Source organism: Aquarana catesbeiana, linkage group LG05 (genome assembly GCF_042186555.1).
Source record: "Aquarana catesbeiana isolate 2022-GZ linkage group LG05, ASM4218655v1, whole genome shotgun sequence".
NCBI classification, from domain to species: Eukaryota; Metazoa; Chordata; class Amphibia; order Anura; family Ranidae; genus Aquarana; species Aquarana catesbeiana.
Genome location: NC_133328.1, coordinates 203,266,273 through 203,284,176, shown reverse-complemented (window position 1 = coordinate 203,284,176; position 17,904 = coordinate 203,266,273). Strand labels below are relative to the sequence as shown.

General features: G+C 39.1%; 1 protein-coding gene across 5 annotated transcripts in view; it reads right to left on the bottom strand.

Moving 5' to 3' along the window:
• Window positions 1-17,904, bottom strand: part of AMPH (amphiphysin) — a 335,044-nt gene that overhangs the window by 161,994 nt on the left and 155,146 nt on the right. For all 5 annotated transcript variants that reach the window (XM_073630487.1, XM_073630491.1, XM_073630489.1 and 2 more), the window contains exon 3: window positions 11,822-11,876. In XM_073630487.1, coding sequence (XP_073486588.1) covers window positions 11,822-11,876 — 55 coding nt within the window. The remainder of the gene's footprint in view (window positions 1-11,821; window positions 11,877-17,904) is intronic.

Here is a 17,904-nt window from a genome sequence, read left to right as displayed (position 1 = left end):
ACTGCCTGCTAATTAGAAAAATTGTCAGTTATAAAAGAATGCTTAGGCCTCATGTACACTGCTGCTGGTAAACAAACGTTCAGAGGCAGTTGGATGCTTTTTTCAACTGCCCCTGGACTCATCCAATGTTATCTTATGTGTTACATGCACACAGGTTCGTTTAATGACGTTTTTAGGCAGTTATATTTATAGGCCTTTCTTTTTAGGTAAAAAAATGAGTTCAGACGCCGGAGTTTCTGATGTTTCAGATGCCAAACGCAGCTAAACGGCTCTATTTTGAAAAAAAAAAAAAATTTTATCAAACGCAAACGCGTCTAAATGCGTCAAAACGCGGCTAAACGCAGCAAAACGGACGTTTTAAATGTGAGTTATTATCTGTAAAGTTAAATCATTCAGGAGAGGTTGTAAAAAGGTCCCGTGTACATTAAGCCTTAAAGTATTACTAAAGTCTCATTTTTCTAAAACAAATATCGCAATACTGATTACCTTAGCATAACAGGGTAATCAATTGCATTCTACTTACATTATAAAAACACACTTTTCGCCATTATGCCCCTGCATTCTCCATTTTCCTGCATAGTGCTTTCCTGAACTTTTCACATAAACTCAGTACCATTTGTCAGGAAGTATTTATCTGGACTACATGTTCCAGCATACTTTGTGCCGGTGTATGTGCGTGCCCCGGCTCAAAGCTGTATCCCGATGATGCCTGATCCTGTGCACCCAGTAGTCCTCCTTGGAAGCACACACATAAGGGTGGCTCCATATAGTTACATAGTTACATAGTTAGTCAGGTTGACACAAGACACAAGTCCATCTAGTTCAACCAATAAAAAAATAATATCATACAATCCCATATACACAATCCTATACCCACAGTTGATCCAGAGGAAGGCGAAAACCCCCAGAAAGAATCTAGGCCTTTTTTAAAGCAATCTACTGAGCTGGCCAGAACCAGCTCTGGAGGGAGTCTATTCCATATTTTCACAACTCTTACTGTGAAGAAACCTTTCCGTATTTGGAGATAAAATCTCTTTTCCTCTAAATGTAAAGAGTGCCCCCTTGTCCTCTGTGAAAAGTAAATAACTCAACAAGTTCACTATATGGACCACTTATGTATTTGTACATGTTGATCATATCCCCCCTTAATCTCCTCTTCTCAAGAGAGAATAAATTTAGTTCCCCTAATCTTTCCTCATAGCTGAGCTCGTCCATGCCTCTTATATGACCCTGTGAGGGGAGGGAGCTATCCTAGAAATGGAGAGTGGGGTCAGCGCCCAGGGGAACAGCATAATCTGGATAAAGGGAGAACTATAATACAAGTAGCAGCAGCATACATTGTAAGTTTCGACATCTGCATTCCATGTTTTTAAAAAATAAGGCTTTAACTATAAGGACTTTATTTATGCACCTGTTTGTTAGATTGTAGCTAGCCATACAAATCGCGATGCGCTACACCTTGTTGACCTTTGGTTTTGTACCTTAAACGAGAAGTATGGCCAAAGCTCTTTTGGCCATACCTCTCCTGGGAGACACAGAAGTGCACTTAGTTCTGCACTCCTGTGACCCAGATTCAGTCTACAGTGGAGATGTCACAGAACCTGTTCAACAGTTGGCTCAGCCTCTCAGTGCACTGCTGAGAGTCTGAGCCAGCCGCTCCCACTCCCTCCACAGTCTAGCATTCCAGTGAGCACTGGAGGGACAAAGCACAGAGCACTGCTCAGAGTGGACCCATAAACTGAGCAAAAAGTGGTCTTTGATCGCTCAGTTCTTGGTATAGAGGCAATGAGGGACAGATGCAGCATTGAACCTATAATGCATCCATCTAGGTGAATAAAAAAAATTATTTTTGTTAAAATCCTACACTTCTCCTTTAAAGTACACTTGTCACTTTAAATAATTTCTAAAATACTAAAGTAATTAAATGCTGGCAAATCTGCAAATGTCTAAAGGCAAATAGACTGTGAACTTTGCAAATGCAGTTGTATTCTGCAAGTGCAGTTAATGAGATGAAGCTTCACTTTTCAAAGAATAGCCAATCACATGCAAGAAAAGCAAAAAAACAGCATTTTTTCTTGCACATGATTGGATGATGAAAGTTAGCAGAGTTGCCTATAAATCAACTTCAATGCTTCTGCCCAGAAACTAAATTCATAACTGTATGCATACTTTGTGAAATTTATTACACATTGGTTATCAAAAAGTTACAAGGGCAAAAATCAAATTATCTCTGGTTACATTAATACTACATATTTTAGTAATATTTCAATATTAGTTATTACTATCCAGAAAATGGTACTTTGGGCTCCTTTTCCACACTGGCTAGGATAAATTTAATTTCTTTAAAGTGATTGTAAAACTCTATTTTTTTTAAATATCCAACAGGTTTATACTTACATTTGCATTGCACAGAGCGGCCCCGAACCTCCTCTTCCCGGGTTCCCTGCTAGCACTTCTAGCTCCTCCTCTTCTTGGTGTGCCCCCATAGCAAGCCGCTTGCTATGGGGGCACACCTGAGGCCTCGCTCCTGATCCACGCTGCCTCCGTCTATAGACATAGGCAGCACGCCCCAACCCCTGCTCCCTCGTCACAGGATTTTACATGCAGCACTAGAAGTCAATGGCTTCTGCTGCCGCGGCAAAGCCGTGAGACCAAGAAGTGAGAAGAGAGAGCCAAAGTAAGGAGGGGGGAAGGGGGAAAGCTGCTACCTAAACATTTTTCACCTTGATGTAAGGAATACGTAAAAAGTTTAAAAAAAAAAAAAAAAAAAGTTTAGGCTTTAGAACCACTTTAAAGCAAAAAAAAAAACTGTTTACAGAGCTCAGTAGCTGAGACTTAAACTACACACAAAGCTAATCAAGTCAACCACCCCCCACCCCACCTATGAAAGGCAGACAGAATTTTAATTGGAAAAAAATGCTTCTGTTGTGCTCTTTCCTTGGAAAATCCTTAATGTTCTGAACCAAACTAATGCCATGGGTACACCGTGTATTAAATACTTATGTGTGCCAAGTATTAAGTGTCTATCTGTAATAATGATTTTATGTACAGTTGTGCTCAAAAGTTTGCATACCCTGACAGAAGGTGTGACATTTTGGCATTTATATTAAAATATGACTAATCATGCTAAAAAAAAATTGCCTTTTATTCAAGGATAGTGATCACAGGAAGCCATTTATTATCACATAGTTTGTGGATCCTTTTAAAATCATAATGATAACAGAAATCACCCAAATGGCCCTGATAAAAAGTTTACATACCCTGGAATGTTTTGCCTTTGTACAGACACGGAAGGTGGCACACACAGGCCAAAATGGCAATTAAAGGTTAATTTCTTTTTATTTTCAATGTGTTTATTGAGTTTTAACAGGAATAGAAATTTTAAACGATAGCATTTTTATTGTCGGCCCGCAAGGATACAATACAAAAACATAAGGAACAAAAGAGTAACAGTTACTTATCTTAAAATGTTTAATATCTAACACTAGTCATTTGCTTTAGGCTAGCAGTTAATGTGGGACGGTGATCTCAGTACCTTTGGATCTGTGGGGATAAGTCCCTCATTTCTGGGGAGTTGTCCTATGGTTTCCTACTGCTAAATACCGGTGTCCCATGCCGAAATATTACCTTGGGGTTATGAGAAGTGGTCAGCCACCCGACACGGGAGTTGCCCAGCACCCCACCCCTTTGGAAACTCATTGTGGTAATGCCTGATCCCCCAAGGCACCGTGCCCCCCCATCCCCAGTACTGCGGCATTCTGACTGTGTTATAAAGCCGGTAGTATCATGTTTTAAGGGGTTACGAACAAAGAAGATGGTTTGGAAACAATGTTGCTGGTATAATCTTAGCAAACTGGCCTGCTTATAACCTTTTCCGCTTTACCAATAGGGGGTGTAATTTCCCCTGCTCATACAAAGAGGAGAGTGGGAACAGGGTGTGTCCGACAGTGAGAGTAGAAAAAGAGAGAAGAAAGAGAAGGGGTAGAATTCCAGGAGAGTCCAGATTTCAGGTTGGTATACTCGGGCAGAGAGAAATATTGCAATAAGAAGCCCAGGGTTCCCAAATAGCTTTGAATTTTACCATTATGTCCTGTAATTTCACTTCTATGTTTTCTTGCGCTAAAGGTTAATTTCTTACATTTGTGGCTTTTTAAATCACAATTAGTGTCTGTGTATAAATAGTTGCATTTGTTAGCTCTCACTTGGATGCCCTAAGCAGGCTAGACACTGAGCCATGAGGAGGTAGAAAAGAACAATCAGACCTGCGTAACAAAGTAATTGAACTTTATAAAAAGATGGAAAAGGATATGAAAAGATACCCAAAGCCTTGAATATGCCAGTCAGTACTGTTTAATCCCTTATTAAGAAGTGGAAAATTAGGGGCTCTTTTGATACCAAGCCAAAGTCAGGTAGACCAACAAAGATTGTAGCCACAACTGGCAGAAGAATTGCCCAGGATACAAAGAAAAACCCATAGGTAACCTCAGGAGAAATACAGGCTGCTCTCCAAAAAAGACAGTGTGGTTGTTTTTAACCGGTTCCTGACTGGCGCAGGCCGATGTATGTCGGCAGAATGGCATGGCTGGGCAAATGGGTGCACCCATATGTCCCTTTAAATTTGCCGCCGTGCCATTGCGTGCGCGCCGCCGGCAGCGCATACGCATGCCGGCCGGAAGCTCTGAGAGTCGGGTCGCGGGTCCCGCGGACTTGATCACCGCGGGAATACCCGCAATCGCCTCATGGAGAGGAAGAACGGGGAGATGCTAATGTAAACAAACATCTCCCCAATCTGCCTAGTGACAGTGTCACTGATCTCTGCTCCCTGTGATCGGGAGCAAAGATCAGTGATGTGTCACATGTAGCCATGCCCCCCCACAGTTAGAAACACGCCCCAGGACATACTTAACCCCTACACTGCCCCCTAGTGGTTAACCCCTTCACTGCCAGTGTCATTTACACAGGAATCAGTGCATTTGTATAGCACTGATTGCTGTATAAATGACAATGGTCCCAAAAATGTGTCAAAAATCTCTGATGTGTCCGCCATAATGTCGCAGTCATGGTAAAAATCGCTGATCGCCGCCATTACTAGCAAAAAAAAAATTATTAATAAAAATGCCATAAAACTATCCCCTATTTTGTAAACGCTATAACTTTTGCGCAAACCAATCAATAAACGCTTATTGTGATTTTTTTTTAACCAAAAATATGCAGAAGACTATGTATTGGCCTAAACTGAGGAAAAAAATGTTTTCTTAAATATTTTGGGGGGATATTTATTATAGCAAAAAGTAAAAAATAATGCGTTTTTTTCAAAATTGTCGCTATTTCTTGTTTATAGCACAAAAAATAAAAACTGCAGAGGTGATCAAATACCACCAGAAGAAAGCTCTACTTGTGGGAAAAAAAGGACGTCAATTCTGTTTGGGAGCCACGTCGCACGACCGTGCAATTGTCAGTTAAAGCGACGCAGTGCCGAATCGCAAAAAGTGCTCTGGTCAGGAAGGGGGTAAATTCTTCCGGTGCTGAAGTGGTTAAGGAGCACAATTAAACGATACTTGAACAAAAAAGATCTGCATGGCTGAGCTGCCAGAAGGAAGCCTTCACTGTGCCAATGCTACAAAAACGCCCAATGAGGCATGTCAAGGTGTTGTTGGGCATATTGTAACCAGGCTTTTTAGTGGAACTTGTGTAGTAAAGGTTTCTTTCTGGCAACTTGACCATTCAGCTCTTTTTTGTTCAAGTATCATCGTATTGTGCTCCTTAAAAACAACCACACCATTTTTTTCCAGAGCAGCCTGTATTTTTCCTGAGGTTACTTGTGGGTTTTTCTTTGTATCCCGAACAATTCCTGTGGCAAGTGTGGCTGAAATCTTTCTTGATCTACCTGACCTTGGCTTGGTATCAAGAGATCCCCAAATTTTCCACTTCTTATTAAGCGATTCAACAGTACTGACTGGCATATTCAAGGCTTTGGATATCTTTTTATATCCTTTTCTATCTTTGTAAACTTTCATTACCTTGTTACGCAGGTTTTTTGACTGTTCTTTTCGGCTCCCCATGACTTAGTATCTAGTCTGCTTAGTGCATCCATGTGAGAGCTAAAAAACTCATTGACTATTTATACCCAGACACTAACTGCGATGTAAAAAGCCACAAATGTGGGAAATTAACCTTTAATAGCCATTTTAACCTGTGTGTGCCACCTTCTGTGTCTGTACCAAGGCCAAATATTCCAGGGTATGTAAAGTTTTGATCAGGGTCATTTGGGTGATTTCTGATGTGATAATAGATGGCTTCATGTGATCACTATCCTTGAACAAAAGACAGTTTTAGGCATGATTAGTCATATTTTCAATATAAATGCCAAAATTTCACAATTTCTGCCAGGGTATGCAAACTTTTGAGCACAACTGTAAATAATAAAACAAATAATATAATAAAAAAAGTTAAACAAAATGTATAATGTTGCTTTCTTTTAATGGTAGTGGTAAACTTTTAAAGTAAAATAAGCTGTATTTGGTGGTTCTTTAGAAAAACAACATTTGAAACTGTCTTAGATACTTGGGCACAATAAAGCAATAATACTAAAAAAAAACTGTTTTTACATTAGATAAAGAAATCATCTATTCTATCACTGAAGCAAAGAATAATCACACAGTTATACAATTGTGTACCCATATGTATAGCAGTAGCTGTAATGTAATTTATGATGATAATAGGTTTGGACAAAATGAAGCCATAAGTCAGACATGACAAGCAGAAGCCTAATCATGGCTTTAGCATTCACTTTACACAGATAAGTTATATATAAAACAGTTATTATTGGTAATAAAGTGTTGCTTAGTAGAAACATATTTCTTAGGAAAAGCTTCAAGCAACACAGTTTCAAGCATATTACTACTCAATAATGTATGTATATACAGATGTTAGTCTAAGCTTAAGTAACATAGAACAAAGGAACAATGGATGCCTTAAAGCTCATAGTTAGAACAGTAAATGTTAAGATGTTGTGATTTAAATAATTTATAATGCTTTTCTTAAAGCAGTAGTAAGCACCGCTTGATAACTTGTGCCTACAGGTAAGCTTCTAAAAAAGCTTACCTGTAGGTACAAGGAATATCTCCTAAACGTGCACAGTTTAGAAGATATTCCCTATCTCAGGCAGTTATGTCACCCAGCGCATATGCACTGCGCTCTAAATTGACGGCATACTCAGATTTCTGGGTATGCAGTCCTTTCAGAGTGATGTGCCGCGATCATGACTCCAAAGTGCATGCACAGGTGTGACGTCATCCCAGTTTGGCCATTCAAGCGGCTGGAGCCTGCAAACCCAGAAGGAAGATCGGGTGAAGGTGGAAGCCCTGTCAGCAGTGATGCATACTATGCATACTAGCATATTATGCTCTTAACTTGCAGGGGGGAGGTTTTTTATTTTTGTCGCCTTTACTACCACCTTAAGTCTAAAGCTGCCCAAAGGTTTCAAACAGGGGTTTAACACCCATACACAACCAGATTGCTCTCAGTCACTCCAATTATGGAGTATGATTCAAAAGACACAATTTTGGATCAGATGAATATTTCTGTATGTCTAATGGATGATAATGTGTGGAATAACATCACAGCATCACACTGAGGAACACTAGCCAGATCCAGATTTTGAGTGAGTGTGAGTGGGGGTGTGGGGGGAGGGGGAGGGCTCGGGGCAAGGGTGCTCCAACTTTAAAGAGCCTCAACCAGCAGCAGAGGAGTATTAATTTTACCCAGATTAGCCTTGACTAAAACTAAAGTTCATTGGCTCTACCATCCCTTGATCATCAGACCTCTGATGACCTGGTGAACAGTACACACACACACACTACTTTCCCCTTACTCTGACAAGAACCACCAAAGAAGTTACTGGTGAGGAGAGTGGTGTGTGAGTACTAGTGTGCTGGGTGATGGTTCATTATACCACTCTTCTCTCCTGTCATCCCTTTGGCATTTCCGGTAGGAGCAAGAAAGTGATGTTACAACGACAAAACTACAAATGATAAGAGTAATGGCTACTGCGCTGGTGGTGGGTCCTACCATGCCCAAATAACTGACTGCATGAGTATAAGGTTCATTTAACATGACAAACCTAAATCTTCACAGGTGCAGCCAATGCAATAACAAAGCTATATAAATAAGAAGATGGAGATCACCTATGTATAGTCAAGGGTTTTCAAATGATTGAATTATAACTACACATGTGGATCTAAATTCTAATGAGTCAGTATTGTGGCATAACATGCACCATGAAGAAAAATTAACACTCAAAGCGACTCCATAAAAAAGTGACTAAAAAACACAAGTCAGGTTATTGATACAATCTGATCAGTTTTGCAAAGCGAGGCTTAAGGCTACAGGCTTAAGGCTGTAATGCCGTAGGCGACAGCTACAAGAAATATTTTGTTAGGCATGAGTTTAACAAAATTCACAATCCCCAAACAATTAAAAATAAAACCACAAGTTTGCTTTACTGATGTGACAGTAATCCATACAGTACCGAAGCAACATGCTTCTGTGTTTTCCAAATCTGTCCAGCCATCTGCAGGAAACAGAAGCAAGAGGATCCCTGTCAACTGACCCAGGGTCAGCTGCCAGGTCTGATGTCACATCTAATGCAATATTTACACACAGACAGAATGAAGGCCAATGCTTGGCAGCTGACACTTTGTTGGTCACAGAGGTCTAGACGGTGTTAAAGCACAACTCAGTGCAAACATGTATTTAAACAAGTTAACAAAAAAATCAACAAAAATGGCCTAACATATATACCATAACTATATCAACAATCTACCATTACTTTACCTGAAGCTAATTACAATACAGTGGACAAATATAAGTATGGGACATAAGCTGTATCTGCATAGAATATTTTTTTAACTCAAAATGCAACATAGTATATATTTACTGATGGTAATCCATTTATGTTTTACATTTTTAATTATTAAGAATACCTTGATTAAAAGATGCCAGCAGATAAATTTCTCCCAAATGATCCTGTCGCAGGTGAATCTGATAGGCAAAGCTTCAAAGGTTTTAGGTGGAGTCAAAGCTTCTGCTAAGCTCAGCTACTCTAAATTCTATTAGTCCATCCCTAAAGTGGGCATTCTCACTGGCCAATATAAATGTGCAGGAGACAGAAAGGGACAGGCAAGTTTTGGCACTCTCATGAGGCCTAATATAAAAACAGGTAGACCACCATCACTTATGGCATCTACAGGAGGAGCACCCTTTTCATATTACTCAGACTCTCACTAAGATGGCATCCGATTAAACAATGAAAAATAACATTGCATATAAAATTGCCAAACAAGCCATTTTGTAATTTATTGTTAATAAAAAAAATTACCTTTCTATTTGAATCTGAAGCAGTTTTAATTTTCTGAAACTATCAAAAAATTGAGTGCAAAATGACAAACTGGAGATACGCCGTTGGCGTACCAAATACTCCCAGAAATTAGATTTTCTGCTTGTGTGACTGGCTCACTGGTTTTTCTCAGATGTCTGCACAAAGATTCAAGTAAAACTTTTAGGCATCCCCTGCAAAGGGAATTTCATTTTAGTGAGATACTGCCTAAGAATAAATTACTTCTAAAGGAATGCAACTTTTCTCATTAGAATTTTTAAAGTGCACCAGGTGGGGAATATTGAGCGCAGGCTTTCTCTCTTTCAGAAATCAATATTGCAAGGACATAGTGGAACAAACAGCTTTTTCATCAGAACACAAAAATGTAGGACTCTGCTACAAAGTTTGTTTAAAATCCTTTCAATGTACCCAGATCATCCACAGGAGATTTTTTTCTTCTCAACAAAAGTGGAGTTACACTTTAAGAGACCTCCCAATACTGAAAATTACATATGACTAATTGTATTATTACTTAAACTTTACATTGCCTTCACAAAATGATTGCAGCAAGAGTACTGTGCATTATATTTTATTTTATCTTATTTGCACTGACATCCAGAATTTCAGGAAAAGCTTTTGGGGTGTGTTCCCTTCTTCAAGGTCAGTACTGCTTGGACCTTGAAGAAGAGGACACATCCTGAAAGCTTGTCCTGAAAATTTGAATGCTAGTGCAAATAGTATCAGTTCAGTCAAGTTAGTGATTTTGTTATGATGTGTCTTGTATAAGTGTCCAACATCACCCACCAGTTTCATCATGTTCTTCATATATTTTACATGACTAGAATCATGGCATAGTCTAATAACACGTACCAATGAGCAAGTCTCCTCAGGTTTGATTCACTAAGGGTTTTGCAAACCCTGTTTAAAATGTGGAGAACCTGAACTTAGTGGCAAAATCCACTGAAGTCTGAGGGGGAGGCAAATTATATTATTAACTGGCTAATAGGCAAACATCTGCCAAAAAAAAGGCATGGGCAGTGGAAAACTGCCACGGAGGGTATGTACCAATGGAAAAAAAAAAAACATACAGTGGGTTGAGGGTCTTTTCATACCTCTTCGAAGGCAACATTGAAAATACACAAATCTTGTGGGCATAAGTTGTATGACCAGCTGGTTCTGATGGCTGGGTCAGGGTTCAGATATAGCACATCAGTCTAATCACAAAAAGACACTACACAACAACACATCTCATTGCTTCCACAAGCAGGCCTTATAACCATTTTTTTGGTCCCTAGGTGGTTCTGTACAAGCAGTGAAGGAGAAGTCCCAGGAGCCACACATCAAACAAAACCCTCATGTAAAGAGTGGAAGCAGCCTCAGCCTAGACTCCATCCAGGCCACACCCCTGACATGTTTTGCCCCTCTCACAGTGGGCTTAGTCATGTGAATTCCTATTACGTAGACCTCTGGGCAGGGCAAAACATGTCAGGTGTGTGGCCTGGACTCTCTACATGAGGGTTTTGTGTGATGTGTGACTCCTGGAACTTCTTCTCCTTCTTCACTGATTTCTATGGAGCTGAGACAAGCTCGTTCTCAGCCTCCACTACTAGCGGTTGCCAGAAAATAAGGACTTACTAGAGCCTAAAGCTGCATCCTCAATTTCTTTGTATTGGGTCACAGTCTGTACAACTAGGACATACCATTTTTCATCTGTTTATTCCATAAAACATCATAAGGAATTGGTTTCATTTCCTTGCAACTAATATTTTGGGCTTTATTAGATAAAAACATAATACTACTAATCTTAAGAAAGTAAGTGTTTGCAGCAAACAGTTTGGGACAACCTTTCCACCCTGTAGCATCCTGGTAAGGTCTGGTAAGGTGACAGCTGTCCCCTCCTTATGGAAGAGTGCTAATTCTACTGATTTCCAGGCCCCAGCCATCTGTTCAAATTCATTTTCTGGACATCTGTCTACTCTGTTAACTACTGAATTAACACAATATATGTAATATCACTGAATCAGGATAATATCTGAGATATCCTAACACTGTTGATATGCTTTCATTGATTTGATGATTGATTAGATGTCTGGGTGTCCAGTGTGGTGGTTACCCTTTAGAAGTCTAATGTGGTTACCTGTCAGTATGGTCAATAGTAATCTTTTTCTTTTGTCTAGCAGTAGTCACTGTCCCTGAGTCCAGTGTTGGCCACTATTCATATTTCCACTGTGTCAGGCGCTTTGTGTCCACTGTTAATTCATGTGCTCCTTGGTGGTTACTATCCCTAAATCCAATGATGGCCACCAACTTTTTATTTAGCAATATAACCTATGGCTCCTGTATCAATACGTGTTTTTGTGCCCATTGGGGCTCCAGGTACATTTTTGAGTAGTCATAGTGATTTGTCAACATACAAAATAATTTATTGAATGACTCACAACTTACCCTTAATGGCAGCCAAGTAAGCACGCATTTCCCTCTGTAGCCTGGAACCTTCTGTCTGTAAAAATATAATATTTTTAGACTGCTGTAATATGCTATTTTAGATTCAGATTTCATCTGTTAAATTAAATATACATATTTAAAAACTGACAAATAAAAATCCGAAAGTGTGTGATCAACTTAACATTCCTTAACAATCCTATAATGTGAAAAATATATAAAATACTTCCTTAGCCCACAGCCTGACTAAAATCCAAAAATGCAATATATGGATATAGTTTTGTATATGACATAACATTTTTTTCATGATGTGTCTCTGTGATAGGTAGTGAAGGGAAATCTCTCCAATGGGACAGAAAAAGGAAAAAAATAAACAAAGAGGGGATTTAAACTTTCCCAACTACCGTATTCTACTCAAAACAAATGTTTGCCTTTACATACACTTTAATTGTCTTAGCTGTCTATTATTTTTGCTTTTAGTGCTGTCCTACTATTTGCTGTATGACATAAAATTTTAACCAGCAGGTGTTTTGTAAAAGCAGTCATGAGTTAGGCCTCATGTACACTGCTGCTGCTAAACAGACGTTCAGAGGCAGTTGGACACTTTTTTCAACTGCCCCTGAACTCATTCAATGTTATCTTATGTGTACATGTACACAGGTTCGTTAACTGTCGTTTTTAGGCAGTTGCGTTTATAGGCCTTTTTTTGAAGGCAAAAAAAAAGAGTTCAGACGCCGAAGTTTCCGACGTTTCAGACACCAAGCGCGTCTAGACGCGGCTAAACGTGGTAACCCCTGTTTAGCCGCATTTCGTTTTTGGCCATTTAAAAAAAAAAAAATTTTTTTCTTTTTTTTTTTTTTTAGAAAACGCTTCTAAATGCTAACGCAGCAAAACGCGGCATGTAAACGCAGCAAAAATGGGTTACTATCTGTCAAATTAAATCGTTCAGGAGTGGTTGTAAGAACGTCCCATGTACATGAAGCCTTATTGAGTTATTATGTTAGTAAGCTTATAGAATAATATAGAAAACATACTGCATATGTTGCACATCAGCAAAATTGTCTGTTTACAAATTTTTAGACGCTATTGTGTGTATATTTCTTCCAAAAATGATAGGGAGCTCATACAGACATGAAAAAAATATAAATATACAGTCATTACAAAAGGGGCAGTCTTCAAAAGACTATTTTGTGTCAGGTGAAAATCATTATAACATACCAGAAAATCCATCAACACAGAGATGCCCCTGAAATCAGAGAATGTGAGCAGTTTACTACTTCTAGGTCTATGCTGAGGCAAGTCCCATAATACTCCTCATTAGCTATCTGAGGCATTGCATTGTGAGTTGCACTCAGGAGGACATTCTATAGCATAGACATGGAAAGTCAAAATGTCGATACTGCAAGGCCCCATTATTTAGAGGCAGCTAAAGAACATTGTAAAGAGGGAGTTCCTAAAATTTTATATGGACTGGCACCTGACATTGCCTATTATTCAGGTATATGCTTATTACAACCTTGTGTTGACAGATTTACTTTGTTAAACAATTTATTTTACAATATCAAGATAATTTTAAATCATTTTTATTGTGTTGGGTATTCAAGCAACAAGACCTCCCCTTTGAAGAAGATAATAAGAAGAAGTCCCCCCTGGAAAACTAACAAACACTGTCCACCTATATCTTTAAATATATGATAGGCAATAAAATGTATTATCATTTTCCAAAGACGTATTAATCAGTTTTGAACAGATTAAATGTTTACATATTTATGATATATTTAACAATATAAAAAATTGTGACACATTCTGCAACCAAACAAAAGTCCCTTTGAGAATTTTAGCTGTAATTATTTCACCAGTTTAAACAATTACATTCAATTAAATATTGGTATAAAGAGGAAAAATGCTATGAACGTTTTAGTATAAAAACCCTGTTACAGCTCTTTACACATGCACCATCTGCAAGATAGCTTCCTATATGATTCTGGCCAAATAATATTTTCAGAGTGATTAGGACAAAGCACAGATTCTCCATCCACAGACAGTCGCAACAACATTGGATGAAAAGGACTCTAATTTAGAAAATAATCTTTAATGAAAGCTGTTGGATTTTTCCTGAAATAAAACAGGTGCAGATTTCACACTGTGGGTGTGATCCAAGCGTGTAACCAAGAGACCTAAATAATGAGAACATATGCAGCAGCTCCTTTGATGTAAGCAAATTCATGTATCACTCTTTTACTAAGAATTGAATATTGTAACAAAAAAAGCTTACTCACAAAACAATGTATTCTGTTTGCTATAATGTTTAAATTAAACCTACAGGGAAACTTATAATACTAAACTCACAATACAATCCTTTAGCTGACTCCATAAGCTGTCAACACATACCTTTCACTGGTATTCATCTGAAGCATTGTCACCTTTGTTCTACTTAAGGTATCCCCCATCCCTGTCCATGGAATGCCACAGGCCAGAATGACTTTTATAAAGTCTGTCTTAGGACAGGAGGTGTGATGGTACTTGTCTACACTGGAAGAATTATTTACATGTCTTAATTTAATAAGCAAGCTCTTGTGTTTTTTTTGGCTGTTCTAAATTCTGAATATTTTCTGTCCAAAGTCAGATAGATCTGGATATGAACTTAAAAAAATCAAGGAATGAGTAGAACAAAAAACAAAACAAAAAAACCCCCACAGTTTATGTATTTGTAATTTTCACTTTATGTCATCTAAAAGATAGAGGCAAAACATGTTTTTTGTTTTTTGAGGGCCTAAATAACCCCCTTCTTCAGAAAAGTTGGGGAATTTTTGAGGCCCCCTAAATTACTTTGGCACATATGTATTTTTTTTTCAATTCACCTAAACAATAGACCCAAAACTTGAGCCAACACATTTTTCAGGAGCTACAAAACCACCCATCTTCAATCTGAGGCTCCTGAAATGTTTTAGCTAATGTTTTGGCTCTATTTTTTGGTCAAAATAAAACAAAAATAAATAAATACATCATCAGTGGTTTTTCCTTGGCTCCTTCCGTGATTCCACTATCAGCTAGTTTGGGGACAGACACATTGATGAGGTTTTGTTTGTAGCTATGCATTACAATCAATTTCAATTATTCTATATATTATTGTGCAGCCGATCAATCAGACTGGATAACACAATTCCCAACCATGAATTATCCTTTTGTTTCCGTTCCGCCTTTGCCCTGTAGCTCATTATGCCAAGGGTGTATTATTGTTGTGCTGTTATACACACACACACGCTGCAATTTTGGTTGCTGCCCATTAATACCACCATTACTGCCTTTTCCTGGTTGGCACGGCTTGCTCCGCCCAGGCTCCACTCTTATTGGCCCTTGGGTTCTCCATTTGACAGCCTAAATTTTCTCCTCCACAGGGGGGGCAGGTTAGCCTGATGAAGGAGGTGGGGCCTCGGAAATGCATTGTGGACCGCCCCCTTTCTAGCTTGTGTGTTGGCTTGTTTTCCAACAATCCTCCATCCAATTGTGACGGATGCTTGCCTGCATGGCAATCCACACCGTCCCTGTATGCTGCTCACAAGACACCTTGATGTAAGTGTTTTTAAATAAAGTGTTACTGCTTTTTAAACTCACACTCACCTGGCGCCCTCCCTTTGCTGTTTTTTGTTGCATTGCAAACAGTGACTATCAGAAAGTTTGTCTTTTATGTAGCCACTTCAGTTAGGTAGCAGTATAAAAAATGTATGCTGAGGTAATGCCATACATTATACAATTTTCTTTCCATTAACAAGTTGAAGGAAAGAAAACTGCTCAACAGTCAGTGTTGACGGGGCAATCCCTCCCTCTGTGCTATTGTAATCTGACAGCGGGAGTCTTCCCAAGCTGTCAGAATACAATGATCACTGTTGGCTGCTATAGCCACTGGCAGTGATTACCCAAGGAAAATCCGACAGGCTGGTTGTAATGAGCTTGATCGAGTGACTTCAGTACAACAAGCCTGACGATGGATGGATCGAATTGCGTCTGGTTCCTGCTGATCCGGGTGAATTTTGATCCATCTATGGCTGACCTAAGAGGTTTGCTAAAAGCTATTTGGTCTTGCTGATAGTTTAGTATTTTTAATTTCTATGTAGGGACACGTTAAATAAATTTAGAAGACAAAAAGTAAGACACTAAGTAGTAAGTGTATGCAAGTAAGTATGGGTTGTTTTCAGAAAGGTCCCATAGCCTGTATGAAAAAATCAGTTGCAGTGAAGGGGACGTCACAAGCCCAGAGTCAGGCTTTAAAAGCTCCAGCTCTCTCACCAGTATATCCTTATGGATCATAACATTTTCCACACAGTCTCTCGCAACTCTGTGCCAATAACTTTGCCAAGTGATAGTAAACTCTTTTAAACTCTTTGTGGCTTTTACTAAGAGGTAAGCTAATAATAAAGCTTACCTCTAGGTAAAATGAAGATCTTCTAAATATGCACCATTTAGGAGATATTTGCTTGCAGCTGGTGATGTCATACTCATGGGGTTCCTTTAGAGGTCTGTACCATGGCCATGAGTCCTGCACATATGTGCGGGACTGCCATCATCACAGCTTAGACATTTAAACAGTTGGAGCCCGCAAACCCATATGAAAGACCGTGTGAAGATGGAAGGTGTATTAGGCACACCTGTTCAATTGCTTGGTAGCAGAAATTGCTAATCAGCTAATCATGTGGCAACAACTCAATGCAATTGGGCATCTAGACATGGTGAAGACAACTTGCTGACATTCAAACCGAGCATCAGAATGGGGAAGAACGGGGATTTAGGTGACTTTGAACAAGGCATTTTTGTTGGTGCCAGACAGGCTGGTCTGAGTATTTCAAAAACTGCTGATCTACTGAGATATTGACGACCAACCATCTCTAGTGTTTACAGAGAATGGTCCGAAAAAGAAAAAATATCCAGCAAGCGGCGGTTGTGTGGATGAAAATGCCTTGTTGATGTTAGAGGAGCATGGGCAGACTGGTTTAAGATGATAGAAAGACAACAGTAACGCAAATAACCACTCGTTACAACCAAGGTATGCAGAATACCATCTCTGAACTCTGAACCAACACATCGAACCTTAAAGAAGATGGGCTAAAGCAGCAGAAGACCACACTGGGTGACATTCCTGTCAGCTAAGAACAGGAAAATGAGGCTACAATTTGCACAGGCTCATCGAATTGGACAATATAAGATTGGAAAAATATTGCCTGATCTGATGAGTCTCGATTTCAGCGGCGACATTCAGATGGTAGGGTCAGAATTTGGTGTAAACAACATGAGCCACTGACATAGAAATTCATCAAAGGAAGTGCAGCATACATTTGGCTGCTATTCAATTAATCTGAAACACATCCTTTGATTTGCAACATAAAAATGTCTGCAGCATTTATGCATACATTATTTCCTTTCAACAGGTGCATATCAGACTACAGCTACAGTTAATTGTCAGAAACCATGGATGTGCTACAGAAGGTGGCCAATGACTTTGTCCATACTACAGGGTATGGTCAGAGACTGTAAACATGTTATAGAAGTTACAGTTTATACATATGTAGACAGATAAAAAAGTACCGCTTTAATGCTCCTGTCATTGATATTATCCATGACATGTAATGAACTGGTGTAGATTGTATAAAACAGCTACTCATGCTATTATATTCTACAGAAAAATGGCAACCAATCGCTCTTGGGATGCCAACTCATTGTGATTAAACTAAACTAGGAAATGCAAGATGGCTTCAGCTCTCTCCACCCACAGTAGAAGTCCCTCAAATGCATTTCACCCCCTAGTGGTCCTCAGTGATAAAGCACACTAGGGGGTAAAATGTGTCTGAGGGACTGTGTGTGATCAGTTGCCACTTTTCTATAGTTTATACATAGTTAAATAATTTATAAGGTTGAAAAAACACACAGGTCCATTCAGTTCAACCTAAGTAAGTGTATGTGTGTGTGATTTTCATTCTCACAAAATTCCCGTAGCCCTGTATATTCTGCTTCCCAAGGAAGACAACTAAAAGTTTTTTTGAAGCTGTTGACACTCTCATCCAATACCACTTTCTGGGGAGGGAGTTCCACAT